The 25,125-nt window shown below is 42.0% G+C and overlaps 1 protein-coding gene across 4 annotated transcripts in view; it reads left to right on the top strand.

Annotated features, from left to right (window-relative positions):
• Positions 1-25,125, top strand: part of LOC311240809 (ankyrin repeat and fibronectin type-III domain-containing protein 1) — a 60,177-nt gene that overhangs the window by 26,243 nt on the left and 8,809 nt on the right. For all 4 annotated transcript variants that reach the window (XM_084329397.1, XM_084329398.1, XM_084329400.1 and 1 more), the window contains exons 8-16: positions 496-603; positions 7,534-7,633; positions 7,887-8,016; positions 9,967-10,086; positions 16,449-16,555; positions 18,212-18,326; positions 20,113-20,279; positions 21,129-21,306; positions 24,083-24,245. In XM_084329397.1, coding sequence (XP_084185523.1) covers positions 496-603; positions 7,534-7,633; positions 7,887-8,016; positions 9,967-10,086; positions 16,449-16,555; positions 18,212-18,326; positions 20,113-20,279; positions 21,129-21,306; positions 24,083-24,245 — 1,188 coding nt within the window. The remainder of the gene's footprint in view (positions 1-495; positions 604-7,533; positions 7,634-7,886; positions 8,017-9,966; positions 10,087-16,448; positions 16,556-18,211; positions 18,327-20,112; positions 20,280-21,128; positions 21,307-24,082; positions 24,246-25,125) is intronic.

The raw sequence follows: 25,125 nt of genomic DNA, 5'->3' as shown, positions 1-25,125 counted from the left end.
CACACATGCGATGAGCGACCCACAGGAACACACACATACACTGAGTCGCGAGACGTGTGTGTGTGTGTCATTTTTAGATCAGTCGCAAATCGCTTCCTGTTGAATGGATCAGACAGGGGGATCAGATGCAGAACCACGGCTGTTTTACACGCGCCTCATTCGCCTTATAAGGAGATGGCGGGCGTGTCTGTATGTAAATGAATTGAGCGTGAACGCGCATTTCAGTTTAAGAATGAGTGGGATTCATCATGTAAGACACCTGGGTAAGTACAGATTTGGACGTTAAGAATGGCTTGATGAATGTGGTGGTGGCTTTTCTTATTGTTCTCTTAACAGACGGGTAAGCAAGAATATAAGAAAAATAATAAGAGTAATGTTGAATGAGGCCCATTGTCTTTTAATGAAGTGCCCCTTCAATGTTTGGTACTTGGAATCTGTTATTGGCAGTGAATGTCCCTACATGAGATATTAGTATTCTCTCTATTCCCTCTCCAGCCTGGAGAGAGTGTACTGGTGTGAAGACACAGCTCAGGAACCAGGAGGGCTTAGTGAGGAAACTGCTGGAGGAGTCAAGCGAGCCACATTACAGAGAATACTACGTAGGTAAGACTGGTGCCCTTTATGAATTCCACATACTGTCACATACAGTGCATACTGGATGATGAATGTTGCTCATGTTAAGTGAGGCACTTTGTGTAGAAATGCACTGGGAAATTAAAGATAACCATTTATACATTTTCTGTTAAAGGAAAACTCCAACATTTTGGGAAATTAGCTTATTTAACATCTTCCCTGGAGTTAGACAAGAAGATACATACCTTTTTTGTCTCTGTGCGTGCATTTAGCTTTGGGAACAGTCGCTCTGTTAGCATAGCTTAGCTTCATCACTGGAAGTGGGGGAGATCCGGAGCTTCATCACTGGAAGTGGGGGAGATCCGGAGCCTGACGTTCCCTTACACTGTATACAGTCACGAAATACACTCCAAATACAACTCCAAAACGTTCATGTAAACATGTTGTGACCTGTGTATTCACCACGTGGAGAAATAAAAAAAAATTCATTTTCACGAACCTAAACTAACGTTACAACTAACCTAAAGTTATTACACGATCATGTACAAAATAAACGTTTTCCGCTGCTATAAACGTCACACTTTTATTTTGAAAACCCCAGAAAGGAAGTCATTATATATGCTTTACCATCCTGTTCTGTGTTAGCTCCGGTTAGCTCAGAGCGTCCAGTAGTTAGTAGTATATTATCAATACCAGCCATTGGATTACTGTTTTCTAAATTGGGGAGGCTTTTAATCGTCAAGGTAAGAGGATTTTATGTAATGGTATCCATAAACTTCAATCGGTTCGGATCCTTTGAATGAATGAGTGTCAACAATCACGACGACACGTTGAAATCACTGACTGCGCTCAGAGAGGAGTGGTTAGGCAAAAAATAGTTCAGAGTATATTTGCTTATAAAACGTAATTGTCTAATTCAATTATTTTTTATTTCTCCACGTGGTGAATACACAGGTCACAACATGTTTACATGAACGTTTTGGAGTTGTATTTGGAGTGTATTTCGTGACTGTATACAGTGTAAGGGAACGTCAGGCTCCGGATCTCCCCCACTTCCAGTGATGAAGCTCCGGATCTCCCCCACTTCCAGTGATGAAGCTAAGCTACGCTAACGGAGCAACTGTTCCCAAAGCTAAATGCACACACAGAGACAAAAAAGGTATGTATCTTCTTGTCTAACTCCAGGGAAGATAAGATAAGCTAATTTCCCAAAATGTTGGAGTTTTCCTTTAAGGCCGATAATCAATACCGTATGTACTATATATAGTTTTATACATAATACAGTTTTATTCATAAGTGATTAGACATGAAAAAACACTGTAAAAATTATTTGACACTTAGGGCTACTGTATGTGTTTCATGTAGGCAGGTAGAATCCTCGACCCTACTGGTAGAAGTAATGTTGCAGAGTAAATCATCAGCGCTGTTTCCTCATCAGAGGAGCGCCGACTTCTCCTACTTTCGAAAAATACCACCTCAAATCTCTTGAAACGCCTGCTATCCTGCAACAGCACAACGAGTTGTTTAAAAAGATTTATCCTTCATCAATTTAAGCCAGCTTTGCTTTTGATTAAGCCAGTAGAAGCTTTGTTACCAAACTTCTAATGATGTGAGAAAAGCTGCAGATTTTCAGTAAATGGTAAATGGCTGCTTTTTTTATATATCGATTTTATCCAAAGCGCTTTACAATTTGTTACCCACATTTTACCCATTCACTCACACATTCACTCACACATTCACACACCGACGGCAGAGGCAACCATGCAAGGTGCCAACCTGCTCATCGGGAGCAATTATGGGTTAAGTGTCTTGCTCAAGGACACATCGACACGCTGCCCGGGAGGAGTGGGAATCAAACCGGGAACCTCCGGATTGCCAGACGACTGCTCTACCTCCCGAGCCACTGTGGCCAAAGTTAATGAGCTTTCAAAGCAGAAGCGTCCTGAGCCTTGGCAGTGCGCATGGTGTCCGGGTCCTTAGTTGAAAACAATGCTCAGTGAGACTCTGTGTGCTCACGGCAGCCTGCTCATCTGCTTAGAAAGCCCCTTGAGGTGTTGCTACCCTGACCAGGGGTGGGGCTAGGGGGTGGCTACTTGGGCTCAAGCCCCGAATGTTTTCTGAAAAGCCCCGAATCTATTTTCAGAAAAAGAAATTATAATTTTTTTTTTTGACAATTAATCATTGTTACATGAAAATATGTTTGCACCAGATTTAGCAGAAGCTAATTTCCATCTGTAGTCTATCCATCTATCCAGCTGCTAACTGTATTTGAGTGAGTTAAGTCTTGGTGTTATGGTAGACTCAGACCGAAGCTTTAAATCACAATCAACAAGTTGACAAAAACATAATTCTTCCACCTTAGAAACATAGCTAAAGTATGGCCATTTATAAATCAAAAGGACGCTGAAAACCAGATCCATGTCTTTATCTCAAGCCGACTCGACTACTGTAATGCACTCCTTACCGGCCTCCCGAAAAAATACGATGATAACTATTTTATTGCAATACACTATTGCATTATTTTATTCTATTTTACTAACTATTTTATTGCTCTGCACTATTTTACAATTTTACTTTGTATCAGTGATAATCAAACCGTAAACAAAGACGCATATTAAGCGCAGATGGCGCTGTTTACTGTTACTGTTGAAAGGCCAGCTCCTTTTAACATGGGGATACGTGGCTGTGTTTGCAGGCCTAAAGCTATATTATATATTATACCTATGGATCTAATAATATAGTCGATTGTCATTGAGTTTCTTCCGGTCAAGATGCAAAAAACAGATCATTTTTCCATCCATACATTTCCGTTTTATACCGTCGTGAATATGAGTGTAGTTTCAGGGTGGTCTGGTGTAATTTCCAAAATGACAGACACCAAGCCACATCGTTTCAAATGGAGTGCAATAGCGGCCGCAAGGTGTTAGGCGGCGGTATTGGGACTTTTGAGATCTCAGACCCATCCCCAGTGATAACACAGGCTGCCGGCTAGGGATGTCCGATATTATCGGCCTACCGATTAGGGATGTCCCGATCCGATCACGTGATCGGAATCGGCGTCGATCACGTGCTTTTCAGAGTATCGGCGATCGGGAAAAAATTATAATAAAAATCGGCAGTCAAAAAAAGAAAATTTTTATTCAACAAACATGACCATGTCCACGTCTTAAACTCATACGGAGGCCTTAGTTTTGGTTTTAAATTACATATAATATATCATCATTAATGTATTTATTGTCACACAGAGCAGAATAATTATCCACAACAAACACATTCCCCTTTAATTTTCACCGTTGCAACAAACATTCCCTTTAATTTAGACGCTACACGCTACACGCGACCACAACAACAACACGTCGCTCCCGAAACACAGTTAATATCCACTGACTTGAGCAGCTAGACTTAATGTCAGAGGTTTGGAACTAAGCATTTTAAAATATAAAGTCAAGCCAGTTGCAATGTTTGCAAGGAGGAGATTCCGCGTGGAGGAAAAATTCATGAAGCAGCAGGCTGGAGGCGAAGTTTTCAGACTAAATTTTCACCTGGAGGATAACGTTACGTGACTGAGGTTTATCGTCGCCGTTTCAGACCAGAATGGACCATTACGTAAGTCGAACACTGAATGTATCCTAATGTGCAAACATATATTGAAACTTTTAATATTTCTCATATGAAGCAGAAGCACATTTCTCAGGGTGAATGTAATAATAAAAGCCTCCGCTCTCGCGCCCCGGACTATTATAGGCAACAGATGGGCTTGTCTCGCTCTAGTTTCTGACAAAAATGCGTCAAAATTGATTACTAATGTGAAAGATCGGATCGGAAACGATCGGATCGATAGATATTTAAAATCACATGCTCGGGATCGGATCGGAAGCAAAAAAAGGCGATCGGGACATCCCTACTACCGATATTATCGGCCGATATCGGCATTAAAATGTGATATCGGAAAATATCGGTATCGGTTTTCAATTTTTTTTTTTTACATTTCTATAACCTTTATTTACCCAGGCAAGCAAGTAAGAACACATTCTGATTTTATTTATTGTCAAAAGTATGCATAATGTTGTGTTAATTCCACAACAAGAGATTTACCTGAAATTATTCCGTTTTTTGGGGGGGGGAAACCCTGCATATATCGGTATCGGTTGATATCGGTATCGGAAATTAAGAGTTGGACAATATCGGTATATCGGTATCGGTAAAAAAGCCAATATCGAGCATCCCTACTGCCGGCATATCTTTATGAATGGAAATATCGAATAAAAGAAACAACGATGAAAACCCGACTATACTCTGGTTTTTGGGGGTCCTGGCGCTCGGCTCAACGTTCGGCGAGTTAACGCTAGATCTTAGATCCTAATATGAAAAACGATGTGATTTAATGTTCTATGTCTTACCTTGACTTTGTCTATTTTACTGCTATCTATTTTATGCTTTATGTCTGCACTTTATGCATTGCTCTTGATCTGCCAATGTTGTGCTCATTTTATGCCTGTCTTTTTGTACTGCTGTGAAGCACTTTGAGCTGCAATTCTTGTATGAAAGGTGCTATACAAACACAGTGTATTATTATTATTATTATTATTATTATTATTATTATTATTATTATTATTATTATTATTATTATTATTATTATTATTATTATTATTATTATTATTATTATTATTATTATTATTATTATTATTATTATAAATTATTATAGTTTGCTTCATTAATTAAAGGGTGTGAATTTAAGTGTTCTCTAGTGCCTTTTGTCCGCTTTAAGGTGGTGGTCGTATAAGTTAAAGGTTGTGGTGTCGAAGCAGTGGCGGCTCTACCACTAGGGGCGCTAGGGCGCCGACCCACCTGCTGGCCCAGCTGCTGTTAAATCAGAGAAGAAGAGAATAAAACTTTTTCGTTTTTGTGTTTTATAGCCATATAAATAATATAAACATGTTTAAAATTAATAATATTTACTCATTTTAAGTATGTTTGTATTTCCAATGCACAATATAACGTTATTATCTAAATTAAAAAAACATCGTTTTCCAGAGCAGGAAGTGACATCACGTTTTTTTTATTTTTTTTTATTTTTTCGTATTTCTCGGGGGCAATACGCGATAGCGCTCTGTGTGCGCGTCACAGTTTGATCGCTGTCTCCGTCACAGCCAATCAGTGCATACGGCGTTGTGCGTTGAAATATGACTATTATGTTGGAATCCGAGCGCGATTTGAAGCGGTCTAGCCAGCAGCGTGAACTTCCGTGAAGAATTTTCCATAGCCGCATTTCGCGGAGACGCTCTCTGATTGGCCGACGCCAGTATTTTTTTCCATGGCAGAATTTCACAGAGACGATCTCTGATTGGCCGAATCCAATTTCTAATGTTCCAATTCTAGCTTCTAGCTTTGTTGAGATAGTTGTGTTGTTGTGAGATGCATGCAGCTGTTTGTCTTAGAGCGTGCCGTGCCGTGACTGCAAGTTCTTTAGACTGTTAAGCTTAGGCACTCTTTCAAAGTTGGTTAAGGTTAGAGTTTGTCTTAGAGCATGGCGATAGAACGCCAGGTAGTTTGCAGTCTGTTCGAGCGGAAATGGACAAAGGAATGTACTTGTTGAGTGTTGTGGCAACGAGCTCAGCTGAGCTAACACTTGGCTAACTGCTAACTTGGCCCTGGACGTTTCAACTAAACAGTGAGTCTCTCTCTCTCTCTCTCTCTCTCTCTCTCTCTCTCTCTCTCTCTCTCTCTCTCTCTCTCTCTCTCTCTCTCTCTCTCTCTCTCTCTCTCTGCTTAACGTTAACGTTTGTAAATAGTTTTTTTTAGGAGCAGACCAGTACTGTTAGGCTACTGCTGTGCTGGCCATTCATGAAGCGAGACATTGCTGATTGTTTATTTATTTTATAACACAAGACTATGACTACCAACAACATTAACAGATTGCAGAATGGGTACAATACAGTACGGCTCAATACACACAATTGTTAAGGGGATGCAGACCAGAGAAAGACGTTTGTCTTGTTTACATCAGGGTCCCAGATTTTCGATTCATATCGATAGTTTAATAGCTAGCCTTGGCTCGTTTAACAATATGCAAAATATGTGTACAGCCCTGTACTCATACTGAAGTTATTCTTGGTATATAATAGGTCTGATTGTGTAACGAATCGATTCCACGTCGCGCTGTGTGTGAGAGAGAGAAGGAGAGAGGGAGAGATCTGCCTGTGTTTGTAGACGGGCGAGTTTTGTTTCTAACTTTTCTATTTATATATTGTGTTTCAAGTTGTGAATTAGAGTCTAGACTATACTTTATTTGACTGGTTGTGTGTTGTTGTAGTAACAGCTGAGCGACTCGTTCATAAGAGCCGATTCATTGCCGTGAGCGTGAGTCGAATCGCTCACGTCTTGCCATGAGTGTTGCGTGGTACTGTACTGTACATGTTTGGTATAGCGCCCCTAGTGGCGAATACCCACCGGCCGCCACTGTGTCGAAGTAAAAAAAAACCTATCTGGGCTAAGCCCCGGATCTCCTACAATCCTAAATCCGCCCCTGACCCTGACGCCATCATTCACCCAGGGGTGTGGCACATGCAAAGTAGTCTACACAGTATGTTGTACCGAATTTTGACGGTAAGAAAGGAAGCGAGTAACGTAACAAATTACTGCTCCCTGAGAGTAATAAATAAATGTATTATATTACTTTTGAAATGAATAATAAGGAATATATTTTTTAGTAACGCACCTAACACTGTCTGTATGTACCGATACATGTACATTACATCGTCATCATGTCTTTCAAATGAGTATACTTATTAATTTTCTTCTACTTTGTTCTATTTCCTCCGTATAGGCACAGTGTGTATTCAATGCATGTAAGATCTCTTATTTAATATGCATGAGAGTGAAGCACCAATTCGCCAGGTCAGTAAATGTAATTTGGGGGAAACTGGTTCTGTTCGTGTCTCCTTCTCCTCTCTTCCGCAGAGAGCTTGAAGCCCCAGAGTCCCAGCAAGCGTCTGTCTATGTCCCGAGGCATCAAGCAACTCTTCCAGTCAGCCACCAAGTTTGTCCGTCTCCTCCAGAGGTAAGACTCCCTCCGCAGCTGTCCTTCCCCCGAGCATTGTTGGGGAGTATTGGGATTACATGTAATGGAATTACTGTCATCGGATGATGACGCATTAGTAACTGTAGAACTTATATATATATTCTTTTTATATATATTTGAAAATCTGGCAACTCTGTTTCTCTGTCATGTTATGTTAATTGAATATATAGGGATAGTTTAACATGTTTAATATGTTCATAAAAACCTTTCTTTATGTCTCTTTATTATGAAGGGGTGTGTACCTCGCAACCTTGTTCTACCACAAGGAAAACATCCTTGTGACAGCAGAAGACCAGCTCCCATTAGTGGAGATCCAGTGCTGCTCCACCTCCATCACCCAGGATTTCCTTTGGTTTGCCAAGGTCATCTGTCAATCAATATTGATATAACTCTCATTTTGTCTCACTACAGTATGGGCAGGCCATATAGGTCTTATTTTACTTTACTAAAGTATACTCTGTTACACAGCTGAATGAATAATGTTGAGTTCATTTCAAAACATAACTTAATTTATCCCACAATTAAATAAAAACAATGGGGCCTCATTTATCAAGATTAGATTATAATGAGTCCTTAGAAACAGCTGGCATGCATATTTTGTGTTTTACATTAATTGTGAGTGACACAGTATTTGAGGGACTTTCAACCTTTTACACAGAAATATACCGTACAAAACCAGAATTTACATTGTGCTATTCCAATGATCTTGGACAGTTAAATCAATATATTTAATTTTTTTTTATCCACTTTTTCTCCCATTTTCTATATTTTCTCCCATCCCAATTTCGTATCATCCAATTCAACCCTCCCCTGTCACGAACGCTGTTTCTTGCCTCCCACAAGCCGGCTGCAATGTGGACTAAGTCATACATAGCACAAGTCCCCTCCGGTACTTGAGGTAACAGCAGTCGCATCTTTTCACCTGCGCAGCTCGATCTCTCAGTGGCGAGGAGTAACGTGTGGGAGGCTCACGCTGCCCCCGACACTTCCTGATTCTACTGCGCAGGCGCACCAACCGACCTGTAGGAGTCGCTGTCCACAACGCCCGATCCCCACCCATCAGTTTCCCACCCCCTAATACGGCCAATGTGTATTAGTACGGACGACCAGCTAAACTGAAAGCAATGTTGAGCGCTGGGCTCGAACAGGCGAGCCCAGCGTCTCCGCATTTGTGGCGAGCGCCTTGCCCACTACGCCACGTAGCCGCCCTAGTTAAATCAATATCTATAAACATAGACAACTGTCTTCCTAAGCTGGTAATCAGAGCATCAAGATTGTGATGTCATTAACTTTTTGGAGTTGGTCCATTAACAATTAATTAGTAACTGACTTTATGGGCTCTAAAATTTAATTCACAAAATTCAGATTATTTTACATCCAAATTAGTTTTATTTAAATGTATGGCTTATAGCTCTTAATCAGAAAATGTACCCATATCCCAGTAAAATCAGCATTGGTACTATCATAATGTCGTCGTTCCATTATTCCCTGTCTATGGAGCAGCTCCAGGATTTATCAAGTAAAACTGTGTTCAGGAGAGACTATTCACAAAATCAATACTGAGCAGTACAGTCCATTATTCCCTGTCCATGGACCAACTGCAGGACCAGCCCCTTATCGCTTAAAATGTGTAAATAAATAGGAAGAAACGTACATAATGTATGTTATGTCATTGCCATAAGTAATATATTTACATATTATATCAGCAATGTATAGTACAAACAAAGTACATATATTACATTCCTTACATTATTTCATGTGGTCATTATGTACTCATTGTACTTTTTCTTATGAGAACGTGTTGCCAGGATTTGTCAACCGAAACTATTCACAAAATCAATACTAAGCTGTACAATATATGCAGACTGTGGGCTGAGGTCAGCAGGAAGATACATTTTAAAGACCTCTTGTCATCCAATAATAATAAAGAGACCTCCTTTAGAAAGGCTACAAGCTAGCCTAGTTTAGCACAAATTAAAGGAAGCGGATACGGACCACTAGCCTAGCTTAAAACTCTGGGAGAGGTGTTTTTGCTAGCTGGTCCATATCCGTTTCCATTAATTTGTGCTAAGCAGCTAGCTTGCAGCCAGATAGCTTTCTACTGAACGCACTGAGATGATATTGGTATCTTATCTTCTTGTCTGACTCTGGAGTAGACTGTAAATGCATTTCCCATCATGTTCCATTGATTTCTTTGACAAGAGGCTACCGAGTTTTTTTTTTTGCATGACCAGGAGATACATTTAACACAAGGTTAATCACCATGCCAGTGTGGTCCTGTAAATGTTTCCATTGATCTTTCTGCATTGCAGTTATCCTGCGCTTGGCAACAGGTGCCCTGGTTACAGCATGCCCTCTCCTCCGCTCATTCCTCCTCGTCTTCCCTTCTTCAGAACAGACACAACATCCTGAGAGCTGTCGCCCAGGTCCAGGTCAGACGTCAAGCACTTTGCCCTTTGAAAAACATCAGTTTATTCTTAACTCATTCAGCGCCAATCACGAGAAAAGTCGGGTTAACTCGCCAACCGTTCAGCGCCAATCACGAGAAAACTCGGGTTTTAATCGTTATTTCTTTTATTAGCTATAACCTATACGTAACCATTAATTTTTCATCCATCCAGCCTGATGTTATCATTGGGAATGGGTCTGAGCTCGCAAAAGGGCAAATACCGCCGCCTTCCAGCCGGTATTGCACTCTATTAGAAATGGTGTCGTTTCTTTTCTGGGCCGATCTGAGCCGTGCGGGCGGGGTTTAAATACTCCGGCAGGATGAGCGTTTACAACGTTACATCTGCCCCCCCCCCCCCCCCCCCTTCATATGCAATGCCGGACAATGTGGGACGGACCTCCACGAGCAGTATTTGGAATGGTGATCAGATAATTGCATTATTTTTTTTGCATTACATCAGACACCAGGTAAGGACTCTATATATCCAATCTTGCGTTGATCTGATATTTCTTTCTACCGCGATCGAAGCTGTCTGTGTGCTGTGTGTGGCTTTTTACCATTGGCTGTGGGGGGGGGGGGGGGGGGGGGGGGGGGGGGGGTGAGCGCCCCGCTACCAGGGCCATTTCATGTATGCACGAGGAAGGATAATAATGATAATCTAGCGTTGATTTCAGGAGGATTAGATAATCAGGCAAACAATGACGGCGTGTTTAGTGTATTCCACTAAAACGCTATTATCGCGTCTTTTCCTGGGATCACTAAGAATCACAAACTATACTAATATTCAAAACGGTATAAAACGGAAATGTACGGATGAAAAAACAATCTGTTTCGTGCATGTTGACTGGAAGCAACTCACTGACAATCGACGGGTGTATTAGACCCATAGCTATAATATAAGTTATATGTTAAGCACTCGCAAATCTCGCAGTCTCCCCATTGATTAAAGTGATGGCGTTCTAGCGCCCCCTGACGCCCTGACCCCTGGCGCTGATTGAGTTAAAGGTGCTATAGATAAAATGTTTATGTAGAGTAATCATACATATCATAATCATTTCATAAAAAGAATACATCCACAGAGCTTTTAGAAAGGTGCAGAATAAAGGTATTGCTTCCCCCCCAAAACTATTTTGATTAATGAATTTATCATTAAAAACATTTTTGCGGATCCAAAATGTATGTTGTTGTATCTCCATTTCCACACGTGGAATGCACCTGTTTGGATGACTGTGCTGGTGCTCTAGTGTGACATCTAGTGGCTGAATGCTATCTATAGCATCTTTAAAGTTCAAGTTCAAGTTGCTTTGAGTTTGAGGGGTACCTCACCAAAAAAAACAATGATGATTTATTTTATAATAATTTCACACACATCCAAAAAACTGGACTACGTTTACTTCCCTGTCAGTTGTTATATTGGCCAACACTGCCATAAGGAATCATTCCACTGCAACGGGAAATCAACTGCAGTAAGAGCTGTTCCCTAGCAACGCAATTCTACTGAAACTGTCTAGATTTGTCCAATGACTCCAAAATAATGATCCAAGTCTATACGGTTCAGTAAACATAGTGGATCCATTTTAGTGCTCTGTGTCAGATAATACTTAAAGGGGCACTTCACCAAAAAAACAATGATGAACAATGATTTTGCACACATTCATTTACCTTTGACAGTTGTTGAGAGTAAATTGGGGACATTTATTCCTTGTGTTGTGTTAATTACAGCACCATGAAATGATAAAATGAAAAAATAGCAATACCTTGTTTTATAGGGAATGCTACCTTATCGTTTCATGGAGCTGTAATTAACACGTGGATTCAATGTCCCAGATGACATCACTGTTGGCCATATTCAAACTAATTTACTCACAATAACTGTCAAACAAAATTAATGTGTGCAAAACTGCGAGTTTTTGGATGTGTGTGAGATTATGTTCAAGTTTCAAGTTTCTTTATTAGTTGTCATACAAAAATACAGAGTACTTTTATATAAAATGTTTCTTTCTGTTTTGCTCCAGAGATTGTGCTAGATAAAAATAGATAAGTATAAAATAAGTATAATAAGTATAAAATAGAGTCAAGTACGTAGACAAACGTGTTCAATGTACATATATACAATATACAATGCAGAGTAGAAAAGTAACTGAGTTACAATACAATATACAGTACAATGCAGAAATGGGTAAGGTGTGATGAGGTATGAGTGTTATGGTTTGTAACCGACCTCAAACGCAACGGCACAGAGAGGAAGTTCAGAGTTAGCCAAAGCAAGGGCGTATTTATTTACAGAGTCACAAGATGGAATGAAGTACAGCAATCGAACAAACGGGGAATCTGGCATGTGAAGATGTTGCGGCTCTGCAGATACTCCCAGTAGGTAGTGGTGAGGAATTGGCTAGTGACGTTGAAGCGGCTCTGCAGATTCTCCCAGCTTTCACTCCCGGTGGAAACGGAGAGAGAGAGAAATCAGAGTTAGCCCAACGCACACACAGAGGCAGAGAGGTGACTGATCCAGTATAAATCCAAGTGACTTGATCTTCGGTGTACCACACACAAGTTAGCAGAGTCCAGAGAAAAAACAATACGGTATCTTCAGTGTTAAACTAACACAAAAAATTAGGTGAGTCCAGTACAAACAAAAACGGGATCTCTTCGGTGTTCACCAAACACACAAAAAACTGATAATCCAAAAGACAGTTTCCCAAAACTCACCAGAGCGCAACGCGAGAAGCGGGCAGATTACGAGGCGTAGCTCCGAACGGGGAACCAGGTTCTCCACAGCAGTTCTCCACAAAAGATCCTGGAGAGCAAAAAAACAGCAACAGCGACGGGGAAAGCAGGTATATGCAGGTGTAATTCAGAACGACCCAACGTCGATAGTAAGGGGGTCTGAGCATATAAAGCCTTCAGGGGCGCTAATTACAAGCTGTGACAGCTGCGGGATGAGATTGATACTTGCTCCAAAAGCGTGTGGCGGGGAAAGCACCAATCAAACACGGCACCCTAAAGGAACGGAGCGCGTGGCGGGGAATGCATTAATCACATAGTACCTTAAAGGAACGGAGCGTGTGGCAGGGAGCGGACCAAAACCTCACAATGAGTTGTAGTGCAAATTCTTTACCAATAAATATAAAGTGTGTTAGGTGTCTAAAGTGGGTAAAGTGGGTGCTGTAGTGAGTTGTTTGTTTAAAGTGAGTGTGTGCATGTGGATGTGTGTGCTGTGAGTGTATTTGATGGTTTGTTACATAGTGTTTATTGTCATTTATACAACGGCATGCAAATATCTCGATTCTGATTGGCTGAAACAGTCAATTTACACGTATGTATCTGTCACAATTCCACGCTCTTGGTCCCAGGACCCGCCCACAACCGAATCACTATCACTCTGCGTGCGAGTTTAAAAAAAAAAACAAGATGGCGGACAATAATCTTTACAAATGGATATGTTGATAGCGTCATAACAACTAAATAATAACCGATTCTGTCATGGCGAATGTCTTAGTCTCTTACACAATGTTGGATTGTGTAATCTATGGGTCATGAGTCATTGTGGAACAAAAGAAAAATCGCGGATTGATTGATTGATTATTTGCAATTTAAAAAAAAAAATAAAAAAAAAATCTTCCTTGCCCCTGACTGCAGAGCTCACTCTCTCACACTGTCTGGCACACACACGCACACGCACACACACACACTCCTGTCTGCAACGGCAGAGGAGAGTCAGACTGAGAGACATAGAAGCAGCTGAGTGCTGCGCTGTTTTAAGTGAGCATGGCCTATTGAATTGATTGATTGATTGATTGATTGATTATTTTATTACTGTACGCCTGGTTTCCAACTGGTTAAGTTTAGGCCCTCTAAAGTAGGTTTAAAAAAATAAATAAAAAAATAGGGCGAAGAAAACTTTTTAATTTGTTTTACCTACTTTCTATAGAAGCATCTAAGAATGAAGTTCTATAGAAAGTAGGTCTGCATCCCCTTAACAATTGTGTGTATTGAGCCGTACTGTATTGTACCCATTCTGCATCTGGTAATAAAATGTTCAATCAATCAATCAATCATTCCAATAACAACCGCTAACTTCATAATTAAAAACTAAAGAAAAGTTGGATGTGTTAGTTGGTTGGATGTCTTAGTTGAAAGACAGTTGGATGTGTTAGTTGGTTGGATGTCTTAGTTGCAAGACAGTTGGATGTGTTAGTTGGTTGGATGTCTTAGTTGAAAGACAGTTGGATGTGTTAGTTGGTTGGATGTCTTAGTTGAAAGACAGTTGGATGTGTTAGTTGGTTGGATGTCTTAGTTGAAAGACAGTTGGATGTTAGTTGGTTGGATGCACTTCCGAGCTGCTTCCACATGGAGGCAATTTCTCTTTTTTGTTGTTGTGGGAACTACTTTTTGTGGCAGATGTTTTTTTCAATAAATCTTCGATTAATGTTTGTTTATTGTATAGCAATAAGGTTGGATGAATGTGGCAGTTGTATAAAAGCATTACACCACTTGCAGTCGTGATTTGTGAAAAATAAACCATGCCTAGGGGGGTCTAACGACCACCCCTAGGCATGGTTCATTTTTCACAAACCACTCCTGCGTGTGATGTAATGCTTAATTAGCATTTAGCATCCTGATGGCCTGGGGATAGAAGCTTCTTCTGAGTCTCTCTGTGCTTACCATGAGACTCCGGTATCGCTTGCCTGACCGCAGCAGTTCAAAGAGGCAGTTGTTTGGGTGGCTGGAGTCTTTGATTATTCTCTTAGCCTTACCCATGCAGCGCTTGTTGTAAATGTCTTGGAGAGTGGGAAGCCCCCCTCCAATTGTGCGTTCGGCTGAACAGGCCACTCTCTGTAGTCTGCTACGGTATTGTGCGGTGCTATTCCCAAACCAGACATATTTTGCACAATGTGCAAAATAAATCATCATAATTTTTTAGTAAAGTGCCCCTTTTAAGTATTATCTGACACAGAGCACTAAAACACATCCATTACTTTTACTGAGCAGTATAGACTTGGATCATTACTTTGGGGTCATTGGACAAATCTAGACAGTTTCAGTGGAATTGCGTTGCTAGGAAACAGCTCTGCAGTTAATTTCCCGTTGCAGTGGAAGGATTCCTCATGGCAGTGTTGGCCAATACAACAACTGATTAAACGTAGTCCATTTAGAATGTTTATGTTGTAAAATGTACCTATAATAAATTAGTTTTTTGGTGATGTGCCCCTTCAATGACCACACAACCAAGGTGGGTGGAATTTGCTTTCGGTGCAGCATGATGGGCACGCTCAGTTCAGCAGCATCAGGCATAAACAGATATAATCATTATCATCACATTAGACACAATGACTAGCAAGACAGACAATATTCACAGACTGTCACAAAGCAATATTCCTCTCATGGGGGATTTATTTCCAGCTGCTTGCGTCTCCAGAATCCCCTGCGGCTATAGGAAAATGAATGGACTATTAATAGATCCCTCCTAGCTTCGGCTGTGGTTCGTGCAGGCTGTGGTTCTTGTGAACAAGGCCTTCTGATATTCATTTCTCTCTCTGATAAGGCAGGGGGGATTTTGATTTTGAAGCAGCAGTTAAAATTGCTAGCCAAAACAAGCTTAGCATTGCAGATCAGGTCACCAGCGCCAGTGCATTCTCTGCAACATCCGGTTAGTGTTTAGCAATTTGGTGAGAAGCAATTTCCCCATTAACCCCACCTGCCGTATCAAGGACACGCATCCAAAAACTGTAAACAGTTTAGCACACATTCATTTAGTTTGGCAGTTATTGAGAGTAAATTCATTGGTGAATATGGCCACCAGTGATGTCATCGGGGACATTGAATCCTTGTGTTGTGTTGATTACAGCTCAATGAAGTGATTAGGTTCCTACAAGACAAGGTATTGCTATTTTTTTCATCTACATAATTTCATGGATATGTAAGTAACATAACACAAGGATTCAATGTCCCCAATCACTGTTGGCCATATTCAAACTCATTTTACTCTCAGTAACTGTCGAACTAAATTAATGTGTGCAAAACCTTTTTTTGGGGATGTGTGTGAGATTATGCGCAAAATAAATCATCATTGTTTTTTGGTGAAGTGCAGGTATATCTGGAAAGTGACCTATAGCACCTCCCAGAGGGCTTATTGATCATGTATTTTTAATTGTTCCTTCACACCCCCCCCCCCCCCCCCCCCACCCTCTTCATCATCTTGGTACTCATTGGGCCCTTCCTCCTCTCACCCTACCAGCCCCTCTGACCTCTGACCACCCTGTCTTTCACTGCATTCATGTCTACGATCTCCCATGTGAATTCACTCACTTCTCCGTCATTATTTGACCCCCCCCTCCCTTTCAGTCATCCTTAGGGAGCGTGGACTTGGGCCAGGTCTACTATGAGCCTCTGAAGGACAGGCAGGGTAACGTCCTGCTGGTGACCGTGAGAGACTTCCCCAGACCTCCCAGGTATGGTATATTCCTGACAATGAGTCTTTGTGCAGCAGAGTAGCCCTGTCCGAAGCCCCGTGAGCCTGATATTTCCCTTGGCAAGAGGGAAGGGGGGGGTTACCGTTAGATGTCTGGCTTCCTGTGCAGGAGATCAGAGTTTTTAATCCAGGTGTGTTAAAGTGGTGCCGTGACCCGGATCGGGTTTTCCCTGTTTGAAGGAAGTTAGAGGTGGGGTGAGTGTAGCACACTAGCCCTGCCTGAAGCCTAATACCTCCATTGGCCCAGGAATTGGTGGTGGCAGTGGGGGGTTTCCCTTTGGCTGACTGGTTCCATTTCCCATGTGGGAGACCTGGGTTTAAATTCATTAAATTCTATTATTCGCACAAAGATCATTTGTGTCCTTTCGACTTACACTGGAATGGATGACAGGTGTTGTAAACACTAACACTGGAGGCACACTGCCGTCGCACAGGCAAGTTATTAAAGAGGTCCTGCAAGGAAATAGCTTGAATCTTATTGTGAGCAATGGTCGCTTGACACTCAGCTCCGCTGCAAATGTATAACAATGAAGATATGAAGATGAGATCGGCGACAGAGATCACAAAATAATAATAATAATAATACACACGCTCCCAGGGGCGGACCTAGCACATTTGGCGCCCTAGGCGAGATTCACCATTTTTTGTATTTTTGTAATTTTTTTTTTTTGTAATATTTTTTTTTTTATGGCTTTTGCCTCTTCATAGTTCTCTAACGTTAGTCTTTCTTTCCACAACGCTCAATTCTATAAACACTTGACCGATACCCATCAATGCACAGCGCTCTAGCATGTTCTGACTGTGAACACCTAAAGCTGAGGCTCAGACCGACCGACCGTTTTAGATTTTTGGCTCATTTTCCCTTATGTTAGAATTTTTTTTATGTAAAAATAATGGTTGCAGATATAGAGGGGGGCGCCAAAACTGCACAGAGAAAAAAAAATTAGGCGACCGCCTATATCGCCTGTAGGAAGGTCCGCCCCTGCACGCTCCTTGTGTGCTTTCTGCACAAGATGCTTCTGGGAAATCTAGTCCCGGTTTGTTCAAAGTATTATAAGAATTTCCCAAACGTCTAGTTTTGAGAACTGCACCTCCAGTTGTGAGGAGGAGCAGGAGTCAGTAAGTCTCTCTAAGCCCTTGTGTGTGTGCTTTTTCTTTTGTTTCATTTTTTTCTTTCACGCTGCACAAACTCCCATCATTGTAACCTTATATGGAATTTTTGAATCTTATTTTCGGAAAACAAATAAAAACATCACTCTATGGGAGCAAGAGAGGAATGTCACTTATTCCAATCCAACTGAACCTGGAACTGAGAAATGTCAGTCAAGTCCACGAGGGCTCAGTCCATGAGTCTGTGGTCTGGAGATTGGGATTCAGCCAGTGCTCCGACTATGGGCTACAAAACCAGGAAACGGACAATCGCTTGAAGTGTACATACTTCGTTATCAGTATGATTGTAACCTTCAAATATCCGCTATAATATGAATTATGGACTTAATGAATGACTGAGTGAGTCTATGAGGTAATAAAAAATATAATTACACAAGATTAAATGACTGAACATAGAGATATATTTTTGCAGTGCAGTAGTTCTAGAGTCGTTTCTCATTGAGTTTTTTGCCCACTGCCCACCTAGCCCTCCTGACCAGCCTCTTCACTGGATCCCTCTGGCCCGGCTGGAGAAGAACCGGGGCAGAGCTCCAATGCTACCAGAGCCCACAGCCATGGACACTCTCACCGACCAACTCAAGGTAATTCGCACCAAAATATGGGCCGGTTTTTCACAAGAGCCTTGTCCTAGACAGAAAAATCCTCTTAGCTTTAATCCGTCTGTAAAACCGTCTCTGTGTGTACTGCTAACACTGTGACAACTTGATATAATATATGCAGCAGGAAATAACTGTAACATCCCCCTCCTCAACCTCTCTCTCTCTCTCTCTCTCTCTCTCTCTCTCTCTCTCTCTCTCTCTCTCTCTCTCTCTCTCTCTCTCTCTCTCTCTCTCTCTCTCTCTCTCTCTTTTTTTTTTATTTCTTTATTACAGGAAAAAATATTGAACATTTACAGTTGTAGATATTGTACATTTTCCATATTTTTTCTTTTTTTCCCTCTCATTTCCCCTTCCCCTCCCTCATTCCCATCCCATCCCCCCCACACCGAGGTTGTTGACAAACACATCTGCAAAACATACAAACACAACAATATCAATCAGACCCATCTGCATTGTGCACAAGTATTTAGATAAAAGGAGATAAAGAAAAAACTGAAAACACAAAAAAAAAAACTCTAGCACGGATGTGGCTGTGGAAGAAAGTCATCAATGATATTATTTCACTCTCCCCCACCCCTACTTATAGTGTTGTGGTAATTATTGAATAGTTTGATCTTCTGCAGCTGTGTCCCTCCTTCCCCTCTCCCTCCCCCAGTTACCCACCCACCCCCCCGGGGTCTCATTCACACCCATACATACCAGGACAGGGAAGGGGGGGGGGGGGCATTAGAAAATAGGAATAAAATAATAATAAAATATATGGAAGTGCAGTTAGAGGTGTAAAGCTCTATCCTTTCTAAGTCTCTTCATTGATAGTCAGGGTATCGATGTGTTGCAGAAATGGTTGCCAGGTCACATGGAATGTTTCAAGGGAGCCCTTTAGGGAGAATCTGATTCGCTCAAGCCTAATGCAATGTAGTATCTCATGTATCCATCTGTTGTGAGTGGGTGGGGAAGGGTGTATCCACTTAAAGAGAATAAGTCTCCTAGCGAGGAGGGTAGTGAACGCCACAACTCGTTTTGCAGCCCTAGATGCGATAGAAGGGGTATTCGGGATACCGAAAAAGGTAGTGAGTGGATCAGGGTCTAACGTCACACCCAGGACCCTACTCAGTGTATCAAATATTGCAGTCCAAAACTCTGTGAGTTTGGGGCATGTCCAAAACATGTGCATATAATCGTCTGGAGATTGTTTACATCTATTGTACGCATCCGTTCTATCCGGGTATATCTTTGCTAACCTCGCATTGGTGTAATGAACCCTATGCAGGATCCTACACTGCAGCAAACTGTGTCTTGCACATATAGAGGAGGTGTGTACAAGGTCTAATATATGATCCCATTGTTCATCTGTAATGATAATTCCCAGATCTTCGTCCTATTTGGCTTTTAGGGTGTCTAAGCAAGTTGGGTTCATCCAAAATATTTTATCATATATAATTGAGACGAGCCCTTTCCGCCCAGTGGCGTGCGATAGGAGGGGGTCAGTCCTAGAGTCTGGAGGACGGCCAGGGAATTGTGGGAATTGGTTCTGAACAAAATGTCTGATCTGAAAAAAAACGGAAAAGGTGGGAGTTTGGAAGACCAAATTTTTTTGATAATTCTGCAAACGAGGAGAACACACCTCCTGAGTAGAGGTCATTAATGGTTAGCAAACCTTTGTTCGCCCAGCTTCTGAATACAGGATCAGAACAGGACGGTAGGAATAGGTGATTGCGAGAGATTGGAGCTAGCCCCGACTCTCTCTCTCTCTTTAACCCTCTCCCAGGAGAAGCTGTCTTTCCACAGACACAGTATCCAGTGGGCTCAGCCGGGTCTGTACATGGGCATCCTGAAGCTGTGTAGCTCAGTGGAACAGATCAGGGTCCTGGTGCCGGAGAGGCTCCCCAACCTGCTGTGTCACACTAGGGTTCGCCACAACCCTCACGTGTCCAGGTGACAAAGAGACCAACTCTGGAACACAACAGACCGGTCGATTGGCTCAAGCTTTTCATGTACTTTAACCCTTTCACTGCCACACGACAGCCGGTTAAACTGATGTAAACAAGACGAAAGTCTTTCTCTGGTCTGCATCCCCTTAACAATTGTGTGTATTGAGCTGTACTGTATTGTACCCATTCTGCAATCTGTTAATAAAGTTTTCAATCAATCAATCAATCAATTAACCCTTTCACTGTGACAATACAGAAGATCCGCGGAGCTAATGATGCTAATGATGGAGCATCGCCGTCGGTTGTGTGATAGTAAAAGGTTAACCTTCTGTCGTGTGGCAGTGAAAGGGTTAAGTGCACTGTGTAGTGTGTTACTTGCTTTTTTCAGTTGCTTAGATCTTGTATACTTGATTTGAGTACTACTGTATAATAGTTTCCATATACATTTTCCAAAATCTTTGTTATTTTGTAGGGCTGTCCTCAACTGAAGAAAGTCTAGTTGATCGATTAATCGATTAGCTGATTTATCTGTACAAATCAGAGATGTGTTAATAATTCTCTTAGTAAGTCATTCGGCAAGAAGCATAACATTTATAATTTACAAAAAGAAGAAATCTTCTAAATAAGACAAAGTCGACTAATAAGACATTGACAGATACATTGACTAATTGACTAAGAGGGACCCGCCCTATTATTATTATTATTATTGTTGTTTTATTCTTTTTATTTTACTATTTATCTTTTTGTAGTGGTGAAGTGCTGTTAATCACAGAGGCCTATTGCTTATGTACTCCTTATCAGTGCAAGTAGAGATCAGCCTGATTTTAACTATGACTGTCTCCCCATGTGTCAGGGAGGAGTGGGCGTGGCTTCAGAGCCATGTCTTCACCACAGCCAATAGCAGTGCTCAGAACCTGTTGAGTGGCGAGGACGACAGCCTGGTGGAGAGCAGCGGGCTGGGAGAGTTTGTCAGGTCTCTGAGAGCAGCAGTCACTGTGCTCCTGACAAAGCTCAACATCCCCCTCTACAGGGTAATGTGGTTCTACACTGTTGCCTTCCAACTCTACAGATGCACCTTTAGAAGCAGGCTAGTAAAAGCCTGTGAACCTGCTTTATTAGTCCGTATTAGCATTTTATCACCATATTTCATTCGTACATTTCCCTTTCAAACCGTTCCATTTGAATAATTTTAGGATAGCACAGACAATGTTAATGAATATGCACTGCATTACATTATATTACATTAGAGTTTATTACAATATTCATTCCAATCACCAAGACTTAACACAGCGAAGACACTGGAGCACACAAGTCATATTATCTTCTTTATTCTGAGGCACAAGGGCCTAGAGGCTCCATGCTACTGGTTGGTCCGACTCAGACATATGGCTGAATGATATGCCAGGGGGGGAATTATTGTGATTCTGTTGACAAATCTTGTAATTGCGATATGATTCATGATATTAGAAGGAACTGTATTTTTTTGCGCCATCATCATTTTTGTTTCCGTTGAAATAAATATTAAAGCAATGATCATGTGATTGTTGCAGGGGTGTGTACCAATTAAACAAAGTTTTCTTGTTTGTAGAATGCGATTAGTAGGCCATAGCATCTCTGCAGCGCCCATCCAATATTGCAGCCTGACTTGGATATTGCACCAGGCCATATTGCACCAGGCCATTGCGATTTTGATTGATTTTCTATTAATAATTGCTCAGCCCTACTCAGAGATTGCCATGTGTCATCTGTGGAAAGGCTGAAGTGTGTGATGTCTCTCATTACCAGGAGTGGTACTGTGGTGCACTGGTTAGCGCTGTTACCTCACAGCAAGAAGGTCCTGGGTTCAAACCCGTGTTCAAACAGCCTGTGTTTATGTGGGTTCCCTCTGGGTTCTCCAGTTTCCCCCCACTCATTAACCCTGCCACACGACAGAAGGTTAACCCTTTACTATCACACAACCGACGGCGATGCTCCATCATTAGCATCATTAGCTTTGCATCCGCGGAGCTAATCATGCTAATGATGGAGCATCGCCGTCGGTTGTGTGATAGTAAAGGGCTAACCTTCTGTATTGTCACAGTGAAAGGGTTAACCGGCTGTCGTGTGGTAGTGAAAGGGTTAAAAGACATGCATGCTTCCTGGTTAAATAAAGGTTAAATAAAAAAATGCTAGGCACATACACCTACCATTACCCTTGAGCAAGGCACTGGCATTAGAACTGGAGTTGTTCCCTGGCACCGGCCTATAGAACCCCACTGGCATTAGAACTGGAGTTGTTCCCTGGCACCGGCCTATAGAACCCCACTGGCATTAGAACTGGAGTTGTTCCCTGGCACCGGCCTATAGAACCCCACTGGCATTAGAACTGGAGTTGTTCTCTGGCACCGGCCTATAGAACCCCACTGGCATTAGAACTGGAGTTGTTTTGGGACCGGCCTATAGAACCCCACTGGCATTAGAACTGGAGTTGTTCCCTGGCACCGGCCTATAGAACCCCACTGGCATTAGAACTGGAGTTGTTCCCTGGCACCGGCCTATAGAACCCCACTGGCATTAGAACTGGAGTTGTTCCCTGGCACCGGCCTATAGAAACCCACTGGCATTAGAACTGGAGTTGTTCTCTGGACCGGCCTATAGAACCCCACTGGCATTAGAACTGGAGTTGTTCTCTGGACCGGCCTATAGAACCCCACTGCATCCTATAGTTAGGATGGGTTCAATCATGGAGAGGATAGAATTCCTGGTATATGCAAGAATGTACTTGGCAAATGAAGAGATTCTAATTCATCACCATCTGCTGTTTTATTATTCCCCCTGTCCCACTGGCAGGCCTATCAGTTGCTGTATATGCTCATAAACCTCTCCTTACTGTAGATTTTTTTTAATTATTAGATTAGATTAGATTTAGACTATTGGATTATAATTTATTAGATTATATATTGCATATATTTAGCATTTTAGCATTTAGTTTTTTTTTATTATTATATATTAGATTAGATTTAGATGATTAGATTATATATTGTAACTAAATGTATTGTAGCGCAAACATAACTGAGCGGGCATACCCTCATCTCGCACCTTTCTGCCCATATGCGCATGTCCATAGTTAATTATATTGTATATTGTTTACACTGTCTTTTTATTCTATTTTTATTTGTACTTCTCCACTGTACTATAATTCTGTGATCTGTACCTGTATGTCTTCTACTACCTGTACCTCCCCTCCCCATGCTGCTATGATGCCTGAATTTCCCCAAGGGGATCAATAAAGGAATATCTTATCTTATCTGCCTCTGGCTAAAATAGGCTAAAAACCTTGATGTTCACTTTTTCCTTTAATTGAAATAGAATGGCTGCTAATTGCATTGATTCTGTAATGCCATCAAACAGCGACCTCAAGGCAAAACATCCCTGCATGGTATTGCTTATTTTAACTTATTTTACTGTGAATTTCTCCAGACCTCTCTTGGCAGAGCCTGAGTTGTGGCCAGCATTAGCAGCCCCTCTCCCCCTATACCCACTCAACTCCAACCCACACATCAGACAAAAGAAAAACAATAATAAAAACAAAACAACGTCAACAAAACCTTATACCAAGTGGGGGCTCTTTCGCCTAGAGGTTGCTGTTTGACAGCATTACAGATTTTACCTTTAAATGCACTGTGATTTTTTTTAATAATGCCTTTTATACTTGTATCTTTATTTTTTATCTACTTTATGTAAAGCACTTTGAATTGCCTCTGTGTATGAAATGTGCTCTATAAATCGACTTGCCTCGCCTCCTCATATTATCTGTCCTGCTGGCAGGCCTATCAGTATGGCGTCTACACCCGGGAGCTGCTGCAGTTTGGGGACAAGCTGTCCATGTTGCTGCTGCTGCCCCCCAGTGAGGACTTCAGTTCCAGCTACTGGCCACTAGTGGGCACCAAGGAGCCTGGTCTCACCATGCCCCTGCAGATATTTGAGCTGGGTAAAGTGTTCGCTTACATTGGAAGCCATTGTTGAAATCCTGCACACCCTGGGTGTGTCTGACATTTACTGCCCTACAAAGGAAAAAGACACGGACTGCTCAGTGTGCATCTAGGAGGGGGTGGGGGGGGGGGAGCGTTTCCAAATAGTCCCTGCTGGGTAGGATTACATGCTAGCAACAGAAGTGCAGCAAGCATTTAAAAAGTAGCACTTCCATGAGCGATCATCTGCAAATAAGTATCTGTAAGACTCATTGTCTAGTCAACGCTCACATTGGCTTTGATCCTCTCTAGGTCATCCTCATTAAATCTATGAGGCAAGGAGACACTTCTTTCACCGGGATGATTTTTTTCCCCCCTTTTTCCGTTTTTCCCCCCTCCCAATGTTAGTCATTATGCCAATTCCCAATCCCCTTCCTGGTCGTTGCGCATTCTACCCCCTACCGTCGGTCTGGGAGGGCGGAGACTATCACATGCTTCCTCCGACACATGTGTACCCAGCCCACCACTTCTTTTCACCTAGCAGCGCGGACTCTCACTGGGGGAGTTTAACGTGTGGAAGGTCACACTACCTCCCTCCAGATCCTTCCCTCGCTGTGCAGGCGCCCCGACCGAACTGTAGGAGTCGCTGTTTACAACGACCCGGACCCACCCACCGGCTTCCCTCCCGCTGACTGCCAATCGAGCCAGTATGACGGCCGGCCAAGCCGGAGGCAACGCTGACAGCCGGATTCGATACCAGTGTCTCTTGCGTTGGTGACGAGCGCTTAGTCCGCTGTGCCACCCAGCCGCCCTTCAATTAGATCTTTTGATGTTCTCTTTTCCTCACAGTTTTAGATTTTCTTTCTGTTCCATTGTGCCATATTTAGTCATGCCATAACG

The sequence above is a fragment of the Notolepis coatsorum genome, assembly GCF_963971535.1.
Source record: "Notolepis coatsorum genome assembly, chromosome: 14".
NCBI classification, from domain to species: domain Eukaryota; kingdom Metazoa; phylum Chordata; class Actinopteri; order Aulopiformes; family Paralepididae; genus Notolepis; species Notolepis coatsorum.
This window is presented reverse-complemented; position numbering and strand designations above follow the sequence as displayed.